This window comes from Coregonus lavaretus (genome assembly GCF_964263955.1).
Source record: "Coregonus lavaretus genome assembly, chromosome: 2".
In the NCBI taxonomy this organism is placed as follows: Eukaryota; Metazoa; Chordata; class Actinopteri; order Salmoniformes; family Salmonidae; genus Coregonus; species Coregonus lavaretus.
Window position 1 is genome coordinate 28,612,571 of NC_139989.1, and position 13,772 is coordinate 28,626,342.

The 13,772-nt window shown below is 42.9% G+C and overlaps 1 protein-coding gene across 1 annotated transcript in view; it reads left to right on the forward strand.

Moving 5' to 3' along the window:
* The window catches only part of LOC311137918 (SPRY domain-containing SOCS box protein 3-like), a 58,841-nt gene that overhangs the window by 26,622 nt on the left and 18,447 nt on the right, over nt 1-13,772 (forward strand). The window contains exons 3-5 of the mRNA XM_084172532.1: nt 1,640-1,817; nt 2,081-2,268; nt 2,636-2,738. Of these exons, the coding sequence (XP_084028658.1) occupies nt 1,640-1,817; nt 2,081-2,268; nt 2,636-2,738 (469 nt within the window). The remainder of the gene's footprint in view (nt 1-1,639; nt 1,818-2,080; nt 2,269-2,635; nt 2,739-13,772) is intronic.

Sequence of the window (13,772 nt, forward strand, 5' to 3'; positions counted from 1 at the left end):
CTACGAATTGTGCTATCATTTTGTCGTCTCGTGCAGTTATGTGTACGTACATAAAACAGCTTGGCAAATTTACATTAAGTTGGCCAAATTATCTTGTAATTTCGAACATCTCCTAAACCCATAATGTCGACGAAACGGCCTGGACCGACAAAAGCACCTGCGGATGGGCCCAAACGGCGGAAGATGCTACCTATCTCAGATAAAGTTAAACTTCTGGACATGCTAAGGGAAGGTAAATGACAAAGCCACAAAGCGACGATGAAAGAGAAGAGGGAGAAGAGGACACGAGAGATGAGGAGGAAGGACTAACGCTTGGTCGCTTAGCAACCATGGTGCGAATGGCCACTGAACTTAAGTGAGTAGCTGAGGAATGGGACCCTTTGATGAGCCGTTCATTACAGTTCTCCAACGTAATCGATGGTGGCATGTCGGTGTACAAGGATCTTTTTGCAAAGAAGAAAAAAGAGCGACAACAGCTGCCTATCACTATGTTCTTCTCCCGAACAAACACACCTGCACCGCGGGCTTCAGAAGAAGAGAACACTGCAGAGCGCAGTCAGGATGCAGCGGCCCAGTCTGAAGAGCAGTGAAACGGCCTACACGTGAGTCACTGTATTTGTATACATGTAATAGTTGCTAATTGTAAAAAAAAAAAGTTTTCTATTTCGCGGATTTCACTTATCGCGGGTCATTTTCGGAACGTAACCCCCGCGATAAACGAGGGATTACTGTATACCGATTTTCATTTGTGGACCAGGATGTTGACAGCTGTGCCATACAGATTGCAAAATAGATGGGAAGAGATTTTTTATATAAAACGACGCAAGGTTCAAGACTTCGTGCTTTTCAGCTAAAATTATTATATACAATCATCGAAGCTCTGCAGATTTTGTTGTGAGGATACAAAATGAATAGACTATTTATTTTGGTATTGCCCTCAGGTAGCCTGTTTCTGGTCTCTGGTTCAGGAATGGCTGAAAATGCATAACATTGATCTACATTGGTCTCGGATGGTTGAGGGGCAGCTCATGGGGAACTGTGGGGGGGTTCTTGGAGGGCTGGTGGCCTGGCGGTTGGGAGCTTGGGCCGGTGGCTGATGGATCGCTGGTTCGGGTCCCCATTTTTGACCTTGTGGGAGATCTGTCGACGTGCCCTTGAGCAGGGCGTTGACCCTGGTTGCTTCTGTGTGTCACTCTGGAATTGGAGTCTGTTAGATGACTAATGTGATGTACTTGTTGAGCGGCTTCACTGCAAGTATATTGTATATTTTAAATATTCAATGAATATATTTTTTTTTAAATAGGGTCCGTTTATGACGGACGTAGACCAGGTGTGTCAAACTCATTCCATGGAGGGCAGATTGTCTTCTGGTTTTTGTTATTTCCTTTCAATTTGTGTCCAATTAAGACCTAGACAGCCAGGTGAGGGGAGTTCCTAACTAATCAGTGACCTTAGGCTAGTTGATCAATCAAGTACAAGGGAGGAGTGCAAATCCGCAGACAATTGGCCTTCCATGGAATGAGTTTTGACACCTGTGATGTAGAGGGTTCCATTGTGCCAGAAAAGCGGAGTCAAGCACAGCTGACATATTTGAGCACTGTTATGTACTGTTTGTAAATTGTGTTTGTGGCCTCTACAGTACAGTGACTCAGACTCTGAACCAGACTACAGGCCCGTGGTGCCGCCGGTCCCCAGTGCCGTGCCCGTTACCGGAGAGTCGTACTGCACCTGCGACTCCCAGGCCGAGCCCAGCTACAACCCACGTCTCCGGGGCTTCCACCGCATCAAAGACTGCCACTGTGGAGAGGAAGACCAGGGTGAGGACGGGAGGGGCAGGGTGGGGAAACCAGGGTTGTGTTCAGAAGGGCACACTGTAGCAAAACGATTTGAAGTGGAAAATGAGTTTTTTTTATTGGTCAAGTCCCTCCAGGTATTTCACACTTTCTGCGGGTTTTCTTCCCAGGCTGTATCAGGGAGTTCCCAAAGTGAAACTCACCATTATTTGCTTATTCAAATATCTAAGTGTCTGAAATGTTGGAAGTCAACTGTCATTGGATCCACTGACCTCTTGACATTGCAGACTTCGACTGGGTGTGGGACGACAGTAACCGCTCCACGGCCACTTTGATGACCTGCGACAACCGCAAAGTCAACTTCCACACGGAGTACAGCTGCGGCACAGCAGCCATCAGAGGCTCCAAGGAGCTGGCAGATGGACAACACTTCTGGGAGATCAAGATGACATCACCAGTGTACGGGACAGATATGGTGAGGCGCCGCCCATCATTACTCAGGAGACAGGATTGTGAGGATCAGTGGAGGCTGGTGTCACTTTAAATCGGCGGACGGGCACATTGTAATGGAATGAATGGAACAGTTTTCATTCATTCCATTCCAGCCAATTACTATGAGCCTGTCCTCTAATTTCTCTCTTCACCAGCCTCCACTGATGTGGGTTGGGGCTGAGGCTTGTAAAACCTTAGGAAGTTTAGTGGTTTCTCTTTCCTAAAGCTTATTTTGTGAACCTTTTGCATGTTGTGTGATGGTGAGCATGTTGATGACGGTTCTATTTTGATGTTATGTGATTTAAGGTGAACATGTTGAATGAAGACTCTTCTATGTTGATGTTGTGTAGATGGTAGGCATCGGAACCTGTGACGTGAACCTAGATAAGTACCGACATACCTTCTGCAGCCTGTTGGGGAAAGATGACGACAGCTGGGGTCTCTCCTACACTGGTAAAACCATATAATCCATCAGATAATCCTTATCACAAACAGACCTGGGTTCATATAGTATTTGTTTTCTTTCACATATGTTCAGCGTTTGATTGAGCCTGCCTGGAGTGGTTCCTGCTCTGCTCGACAGGGTTTTCATATTTGGAGCTAACCCATTTGTATCAGGCAAGCTCAATCAAGCACAGCTCGAAGTTTTTAAAATAAAAATACAATTTGAACCCAGGCCCCTGATCACGAAACATACACAGTGAAATCATCAGCAGGAGTGTTCATCACCCAGTGTTGCCTGTTTTGTTTTGTTTTCTTTAAAAAGAAAAGCTGCACACTATCGAGTAGCTCCGATGCAGGGTAGTCAAACACTGCGGGTCGTTTGTGTGTGTGTGTATAAGTGTGTGTGTGTGTGTGTGTGTGTGTATATATATATATATATATATATATATATATACACACACACTACCGTTCAAAAGTTTGGGGTCACTTAGAAATGTCCTTGTTTTCCATGAAAACATACTTGACATGAGTTTGAATAGGAAATATAGCAAAATGCATAGCAAATGTAGTCATTGACAAGGTTAGAAATAATGATTTTTAATATAAATAATAATAAATGTGTCCTTCAAACTTTGCTTTCGTCAAAGAATCCTCCATTTGCAGCAATTACAGCCTTGCAGACCTTTGGCATTCTAATTGTCAATTTGTTGAGGTAATCTGAAGAGATTTCACCCCATGCTTCCTGAAGCACCTCCCACAAGTTGGATTGGCTTGATGGGCACTTCTTACGTACAATACGGTCAAGCTGCTCCCACAACAGTGACTGTGCTGGCCACTTCATTATAGACAGAATACCAGCTGACTGCTTCTTCCCTAAATAGTTATTGCATAGTTTGGAGCTGTCCTTTGTGTCATTGTCCTGTTGTAGGAGGAAATTGGCTCCAATCAAGCACTGTCCACAGGGTATGGCATGGTGTTGCAAAAGGGAGTGATAGCCTTCCTTCTTCAAGATCCCTTTTACCCTGTACAAATCTCCCACATTACCACCACCAAAGCACCGCCAGACCATCACATTGCCTCCACCATGCTTGACAGATGGCATCAAGCACTCCTCCAGCATCTTTTCATTTGGTCTGCATCTCACAAATGTTATTTGTGATCTGAACACCTCAAACTTCCATTTGTCTGTCCATAACACTTTTTTCCAATCTTCCTCTGTCCAGTGTTCTTTTGCCCATCTTAATCTTTTCTTTTTATTGGCCAGTCTGAGATATGGCTTTTTCTTTGCAACTCTGCCTAGAAAGTCAGCATCCCGGAGTCGCCTCTTCACTGTTGACGTTGAGACTGGTGTTTTGCGGGTACTATTGAATGAAGCTGCCAGTTGAGGACCTGTGAGGCGTCTGTTTCTCAAACTAGACACGCTAATGTATTTGTCCTCTTGCTCAGTTGTGCACCGGGGCCTCCCACTCCTCTTTCTATTCTGGTTAGAGACAGTTTGCGCTGTTCTTTGAAGGGAGTAGTACACAGCGTTGTACGAGATCTTCAGTTTCTTGGCAATTTCTCGCATGGAATAGCCTTCATTTCTCAGAACAAGAATAGACTGACGAGTTTCAGAAGAAAGTTATTTGTTTCTGGCCATTTTGAGCCTGTAATCGAACCCACAATTGCTGATGCTTTAGATACTCAACTAGTCTCAAGAAGGCCAGTTGTATTGCTTCTTTAATCAGCACAACAGTTTTCAGCTGTGCTAACATAATTGCAAAAGGGTTTTCTAATGATCAATTAGCCTTTTAAAATGAAAAACTTGGATTAGCAAACACAATGTGCCATTGGAACACAGGACTGATGGTTGCTGATAATGGGCCTCTGTACGCCTATGTATATATTCCATTAAAAATCAGCAATTTCCAGCTACAATAGCCATTTACAACATGAACAATGTCTACACTGTATTTCTGATCAATTTGATGCTATTTTAATTGACAAAAAAATTGCTTTTCTTTCGAAAGCAAGGACATTTCTAAGTGACCCCCAACGGTAGTGTGTGTGTGTGTATATATAGCACTATTCGGTCATGTATTACTAGAGAGGTTGTTTCGTCTCTGCAGTATTGCCATGTTTGCGGTTTTCCCGTCAAATTTGGCTACTTTGAAAACTGTCATGGGTGAAAATGTATTGGTCGCGGGTTTTTGGGCAATTTCTAAGTTGCACCGCGGCCGCCATGGCATTTCTCTTTAAAAATATATACACTGCTCAAAAAAATAAAGGGAACACTAAAATAACACATCCTAGATCTGAATGAATGAAATAATCTTATTAAATACTTTGTTCTTTACATAGTTGAATGTGCTGACAACAAAATCACACACAAATTATCAATGGAAATCAAATGTATCAACCCATGGAGGTCTGGATTTGGAGTCACCCTCAAAATTAAAGTGGAAAACCACACTACAGGCTGATCCAACTTTGATGTAATGTCCTTAAAACAAGTCAAAATGAGGCTCAGTAGTGTGTGTTGCCTCCATGTGCCTGTATGACCTCACTACAACGCCTGGGCATGCTCCTGATGAGGTGGCATCAATGCCTTCCTCTTGCAGGAACTGCTGACACACTCCAGCCACATGAGGTCTAGCATTGTCTTGCATTAGGAGGAACCCAGGGCCAACCGCACCAGCATATGGTCTCACAAGGGGTCTGAGGATCTCATCTCGGTACCTAATGGCAGTCAGGCTACCTCTGGCGAGCACATGGAGGGCTGTGCGGCCCCCCAAAGAAATGCCACCCTACACCATGACTGACCCACCGCCAAACCAGTCATGCTGGAGGATGTTGCAGGCAGCAGACCCCACACCATCACACCACCACCTCCATGCTGCACGGTGGGAACCACACATGCGGAGATCATCCGTTCACCTACTCTGCGTCTCACAAAGACACGGCGGTTGGAACCATAAATCTCAAATTTGGACTCATCAGACTAAAGGACAGATTTCCACCGGTCTAATGTCCATTGCTCGTGTTTCTTGGCCAAGCAAGTCTCTTCTTCTAATTGGTGTCCTTTAGTAGTGGTTTCTTTGCAGCAATTCGACCATGAAGGCCTGATTCACGCATTCTCCTCTGAACAGTTGATGTTGAGATGTGTCTGTTACTTGAACTCTGTGAAGCATTTATTTGGCCTGCAATTTCTGAGGCTTTTCATTTTTAATTAATTTGTAAAAATGTCTAAAAACATTATTCCACTTTGACATTATGGGGTATTGTGTGTAGGCCAGTAACACAATCTCAATGTAATCCATTTTAAATTCAGGCTGTAACACAACCAAATGCGTTAAAAGTCAAGGGGTGTGAATACTTTCTGAAGGGACTGTATATAAGTACGCAATTGTATTTACAATAGATGGCAAAATCTTTCCCACATCATATTTACCACAAGGGAAAATTGTTCAATTACTAACTGCCCTAGTGGAGCACTTAATAATGCCTTTGATTGGGATCTGTTTCCCAGTTTTTTTTTTGTTTTTTTTTAAAGGTTCTTTATCTGTAAGTGCCATTGCGTTGAGCACAGTTATTACACTTGTAGTTAAAGGTGTAACTGTTCACTAAACCCACGGTTTGGTACGTATTGCGGTTTTGGGGTCAATGTTCGGTTTCAGTACACCGGGGAAATGTAAATGCCATACACAATGTTCAGCATTCAAAATGTTCCTTGCATTTTCTGTTGTGACCAGATTGTTATGTTGGGCCTAGGGCTGTTATGGTGATGTATTACGCCACACCGGCAGTCACAAGTCATGACGGCAGTCAAATTCCACATTACCGTTTAGACATGGTAATTAGGCTTCTCCAAGCTCTGATGCTGTTGATGGTCATTAGTAGCCTACCAAACTTGCTAACTGCCTGGTATTCACCACTCTATTGTCCCTCTAATCACTCTGACATCAATGCAAATGTGATCGAAAATCTAAACAAACACTTCATGAGAGCCCTTGAGCTCATGTCGCGCAACATTTCTGTAGGCTATGCAACTGCGTGAGTAAACGGCGTGATTGCTTCTATTAAAAAGAGGAGGATCCCATCAACTTTCTGTTTTCTTCATATCATGTTTCTTTAGACCTGTCTAAAATTGATCATGTATTTATTGTGATGGTGTAGGCTATATTACATGGATTTATTATACTTTTTTAAATGTAGATGTTCCAAAGGTCTGCATCAGTGGCTTGTAGGCTTGAACCCGAGATGCTAAATGTGTTTATGTTAATTACCGGTCAATTACCGTGAGACCGGCAGTTATTTCCTTGACAATCACCAGATAACAAAATTACATGACCGCCACAGCCTTATTTGGGCCTCTCAAGTTTCCACTCTGCTGCGTTTGTTACCATGTGGGAAATGGGAATTTACCAGTTGTAAAGTCGTAAATTTCAGTTGGCTGCATTATTTCAAATAAAATCAAATCAAATGTTATTGGTCACATGCGCCGAATACAACAGGTGCAGACATTACAGTGAAATGCTTACTTACAGCCCTTAACCAACAGTGCATTTATTTTAAACAAAAAAAGTAAGAATAAAACAACAACAAAAAAAGTGTTGAGAAAAAAAGAGCAGAAGTAAAATAAAGTGACAGTAGGGAGGCTTTATATACAGGGGGGTACCGTTGCAGAGTCAATGTGTGGGGGCACCGGCTAGTTGAGGTAGTTGAGGTAATATGTACATGTGGGTAGAGTTATTATTTGATTTGAACTCGTGAGAAACCCTGATTGGCTAATGGCCAACAAGCTGTGTCAACCGTAAACTACAAGCTATCATGCTTGTAAACAAATTATAGAGTTAAAAAAACACATTAATAGATTGCTTTTTATAAATAATGTTTTGTTACATTGAACTGCCGACAATACTGTTAGAGGCCATTTCCTTAGTAGGTGACGTCAGAGGTCACCAACTGGGAGAAGTGGGTGCACAGGATGATAGGCGAGTTTCCCACCAGTAATTACTAGTTTGAGGGCCGTTCCATTGGATTCTTCCCCAGTCGTATGTGGTAAATTCTCACTTGGTTACAAACGCACCATGACACTGCCTCCTTCAGTTCAGTGCCAGATGTGGGTCTGTAGCACGGAAAGCCTACATCTCCCACTCTGGGGTAATGTGATGGGCTGTCACTGTTAAGTAAGCGCAACACAGGGTGCATTGGCCAAATCATTGAAAACTTTGGCTTTGGTTTGCTTTATATAAAGCGGGGTACTAACTTCTTGCTGAAATGGGTGCAAGTAGGGCTGTTACGGTGACAGTATTACCGCCACACTGGTTGTCACGAGTCATGACTGCAGTCAAATTCCATGTGACTGTTTAGGCACGGTAATTAGGCTTTTCCAAGCTCTGATGCTGCTGCTGGTCATTAGTAGCATACCAAACTTGCCAACTGCCTGGTACTCAGCACTCTATTGTCCCTCTAATCACTCTGACATCAATGCAAATGTGATTAAAAAATCGAATCAAACACATCATGAGAGCCAATGTGCTAATGTTGCACAACATTTCTATAGGCTATGCAATTGCGTGAGAAAACAGTGAGTGATGGCCTATATAAAAAGAGGATCCCATCAGCTTTCTATAGGCTACATTTACATTTTACATTTTAGTCATTTAGCAGACGCTCTTATCCAGAGCGACTTACAGGAGCAATTAGGGTTAAGTGCCTTGCTCAAGGGCACATCGACAGATTTTTCACCTAGTCGGCTCGGGGATTAGAACCAGCGACCTTTCGGTTACTGGCACAACGCTCTTACCCACTAAGCTACCTGCCGCCCCGGCTAGGCCTACTATATTTATTTCTCAACTTTCCTAATATTAAGCACATTGCTTCTCTTTACAACAGGAGTATAGCCTACCTGGCTGGCATGAAAATGAACCACGGGAAAAGCGTCCACCATTCGCTATTTAAGTGCATAGGTGACGTATTTTTTTCCCCCTGCCCCTGTTTCGAGACGGGTGCATGATAATGGTCCATTCAAAATCAAAATAAATTTCACACAAACTCAGCAAAAAAAGAAACGTCCCTTTTTCAGGACCCTGTCTTTCAAAGATAATTCGTAAAATTCCAAATAACTTCACAGATCTTCATTGTAAAGGGTTTAAACAGTTTCCCATGCTTGTTCAATTAACCATAAACAATTAATGAACATGCACCTATGGAACGGTCGTTAAGACACTAACCGCTTACTGACGGTAGGCAATTAAGGTCACAGTTATGAAAACTTAGGACACTAAAGAGGCCTTTCTAATGACTCTGAAAAACACCAAAAGAAAGATGGCCAGGGTCCCTGCTCATCTGCGTGAACGTGCCTTAGGTATGCTGCATGAGGACTGCAGATGTGGCCAGGGCAATAAATTGCAATGTCCATATTGTGAGACGCCTAAGACAGCGCTACAGGGAGACAGGACGGACAGCTGATTGTCCTCGCAGTGGCAGACCACGTTTAACAACACCTGCACAGGATCGGTACATCCGAACATCACACCTGTGGGGCAGGTACAGGATGGGAACAACAACTGCCCGAGTTACACCAGGAACGCACAATCCCTCCATCAGTGCTGAGACTGTCCGCAATAGGCTGAGAGGCTGGACTGAGGGCTTGTAGGCCTGTTGTAAGGCAGGTCCTCACCAGACATCACCGGCAACAACGTTGCCTATGGGCACAAACCCACCGTCGCTGGACCAGACAGGACTGGCAAAAAGTGCTCTTCACTGACGAGTCGCGGTTTTGTCTCACCAGGGGTGATGGTCGGATTCATGTTTATCGTAGAAGGAATGAGCGTTACACCGAGGCCTGTACTCTGAAGCGGGATCGATTTGGAGGTGGAGGGTCCGTCATGGTCTGGGGCGGTGTGTCATCGGACTGAGCTTATTTTCATTGCAGGCAATCTCAACACTGTGCGTTACAGGGAAGACATCCTCCTCCCTCGTGGTACCATTCCTGCAGGCTCATCCTGACATGACCCTCCAGCATGACAATGCCACCAGCCATACTGCTCGTTCTGTGCATGAGTTCCTGCAAGACAGGAATGTCAGTGTTCTGCCATGGCCAGCGAAGAGCCCGGATCTCAATCCCATTGAGCACATCTGGGACCTGTTGGATTGAAGGGTGAGGGCTAGGGCCATTCCCCCCAGAAATGTCCGGGAACTTGCAGGTGGAGAGTGGGGTAACATCTCACAGCAAGAACTGGAAAATATGGTGCAGTCCATGAGGAGGAGATGCACTGCAGTACTTAATGCAGCTGGTGGCCACACCAGATACTGACTGTTACTTTTGATTTTGACCCCCCCTTTGTTCAGGGACACATTATTCAATTTCTGTTAGTCACATGTCTGTGGAACTTGTTCAGTTTATGTCTCAATTGTTGAATCTTGTTATGTTCATACAAATATTTACACATGTTAAGTTTGCTGAAAATAAACGCAGTTGACAGTGAGAGGACGTTTCTTTTTTTGCTGAGTTTTCATTTACTAAATAATATAAAGACAAGATTAAATCAAGAACAGTCTGATGGGTGATAATATTAGCCTATCACTTGTGAATGATATATTATCACTTGTGAATGATGCCCAGCTTGCATGCAGTAAGGCAAGAAACAGCACATATCTTCTTTTTGGGGCAACTTTTTCAAATCATAGTCGCACACCTCATGTAGCCTAGCCCATAGGCCTGTATGTTTTGATAAGGTTTGTATCACAACTCAAGTGGCCAAATAACTTCTTAAAATTAAGCACATTAATCTGCTTTACAATGAGTGGAGAGCCTAACTGTCATTCTTCACCATACAAATGCACCTTTATAATAAAGCAATACATGCATAATCTCATTTGAGGTCACTTTTGAGAATTGTTTTTTCCCGCTAATTTATTGCATTTTGGAACATTTGCGCTTATAGCCTACTGCCGTGTGCGCATTGCTGAACTTATAATGTGAAGAAATAGCCTAATAGTTTATCAACATTTTAAGCTAAACGTTCTGATCTGTTGTGTCAGCCTCATTGCTTAAAACATTTTTTTTTTATGCGAGTGGTTGTATTAATTTGGGGTCTATCGCATCTCACAACATGTTTGGAATATTTCTTTCTCGCACAGAAAAGAATAGGTCAACTTCTGTACTATGGGGAATAGTAGATTGACCTAGGCAGCCTATGTCAATCTACTATTCCCCTAAAGTACAAAAGTTGATAGGCTATTGTTTTTGCTGTTCGTTAGAACTACTCATCTTGTTGACTGACAAAGTAAATGTCAACAGTTCTTCCAATATCTTCAATGTGTGCCTCGGAATTGGATAAGGACGCATGTAGTTGCGTTCCAGATGTGTCTTCACTTGTAGCCTTGGAGAAAGACCCGATCACTAATAAGAATTGAGCTATCTGAGAGAGCCATGTGAGTAAGAGGTGCTTCGGAGCACGCAGCCGGGAGAAGTTAATTATTATTATTATTATTATTCAGCCCAAGGGCACAACGGCCACTGGCCGCAAAAGGCATGGATTTTTTTAGGGGGCATTACGGCCACACAAAGGGGATGCCACCGGGAAATTCAAGGCATTATCAAGTGCTTGTCAAATTGTGAATGAGAGACTGGTCAAATGTATGCAGCCTGCGCAAATAAAGCCGAGCTCATGCCTTTCATGCAACTTTTTTCAAATCATCATTAGTCACATCATGCAGCCTTAGAATGTATTAAAAATACAAACGTTGGGCTATACAGTGCATTCGGAAAGTATTCAGACCCCTTCCCCTTTTCCACACTTTGTTACATTACAGCCTTATTATAAAATGGATTAAATAATGATCATCAATCTACACACAATACCCTATAATGACAATGTGAAAACAGTTTTTTATAAATGTTTGCAAATGTATTAAAAATAAAAAAACATACCTTATTTACATAAGTATTCAGACCCTTTGCTATGAGACTCGAAATTGAGCTCAGGTGCATCCTGTTTCCATTGATCATCATTGATGTTTCTACAACTTGATTGGAGTCCACCTGTGGTAAATTCAGTTGATTGGACATGATTTGGAAAGGCAGACACCTGTCTATATAAGGTCCCACAGTTGACAGTGCATGTCAGAGCAAAGACCAAGCCATGAGCTCGAAGAAATTGTCCGTCGAGCTCAAAGACAGGATTGTGTCGAGGCACAGATCTGGGGAAGGGTATCAAAAAAGTTCTGCAGCATTGAAGGTCCCCAAGAACACAGTGGCCTCCATCATTCTTAAATGGAAGAAGTTTGGAACTACAAAGACACTTCCTAGAGCTGGCCACCTGGCCAACTCAGTAAAATGCACATGACAGCCCGCTTGGAGTTTGCCAAAAGGCACCTAAAAACACGTTTCTCTGGTCTGATGAAACCAAGATTGAATTCTTTGGCCTAAATGCCAAGCGTTACATCTGGAGGAAACCTGGTGGCAGCAACATTCTGTGGGGATGTTTTTCAGCAGCAGGGACTGGGAGACTAGTCAGGATCGAGTCAAAGATGAACGGAGCTAAGTACATAGGTCCTTGATGACCTGCTCCAGAGCGCTCAGGACCTCAGACTGGGGCGAAGTTTCACCTTCCATCAGGACAACAACCCTACGCACACAGCCAAGACAACGCAGGAGTGGCTTCGGGACAAGTCCCTGAATGTCCTTGAGTGGCTCAGCCAGAGCCCGGACTTGAACCCAATCGAACATCTCTGAAGATACCTGAAAATAGCTGTGCAGCAATGCTCCTCATCCAACCTGACAGAGCTTGAGAGAATCTGCAGAGAAGAATAGGAGGAACTCCCCAAATACAGGTGGGCCAAGCTTGTAGCGTCATACCCAAGAAGCCTCAAGGCTGTAATCGCTGCCAAAAGTGCTACAACAAAGTATTGAGTAAAGGGTCTGAATACTTATGTAAATGTGATATTTCAGTGTTTTTTTGTTTGTTTTTTTTATTAGCAAAAATGTCACTGTTTTTGCTTCATCGTTATGGGGTATTGTGTGGAGATTGAGGGTAAAACAACTAATTCATACATTTTAGAATAAGGCTGTAACCTAACGAAAAAGTCAAGGGATCTGAATACTTTCTGAAGGCACTGTATCTACAGAAATAAGGATCCCGCTTCTGTTGCCTGTTTTGAGTGTTTGTTTAATAGCCTACTGATTCCGTGAGTACCAAGCCTCACGTAACCACGTGTCGGATAAACAAACAATTTCACAAATTCAGCTGTTTTTAATCTTTGCTATGCTGTAATAAAGGCTTTACACTTTTGTTTGTTAGAACAGCCTTTGATATTATTTGTAATGTATTTAGTGTTTATACTGTTCCAAATTGTCAGAAATATTTATAATTATATCCTTTTTCTTGATCTCCTTCTTGTTATTATTATGATCATCATTATTATAATAACTGTCATTATAATTAGTAGGCTTAGTATATAGCAGCATTCTCTGGTATATCGCTTATAATTTTAGTGTTTACGTTGTTCCAAATGGTCAGAAAAATTATATTGTAATCTAACAGCATCTGTTTGGCACAGAGCACGCAGTGCTTGCTCCTTACATGATTTTTCTTGATCTCCAGTATTTTCCACTAGTCAAATTTAATCCACACATCTGACTTCCCCTTCACGTCCTCCGCATCCATTTTGCTGTCACGTGTTAAGATGGTCTGAGTTTGTTATAATCCATTTATTGATGTGATTATGATATGCCATAGGTCAGGCCCAATTGGTCATGTGCATGCGATTGTATACATGTCACATAAAGAGAGCAAGGGTTGAGGGAATAGGGAATGTTTTTTCTAAACAAATGAGGGATTTCGGTAACAGTAACTTTTCAGTCAGAAGGCTGTAATTAGGTTGCAGCTTCAGCGACATGGACAGCGCGATAAACACTGTTGATGTTCTGTGGTGGTCGCTGCAGCAGGGAGGGGAGAGGGACAACGGGTGCTAGTCAGTCACTCTTAGCCCGGCCCAATCAAATCAATTGTGGTCGGACTCCCGCTAGTCATTTGTGAGTCTTTATTATTTCAT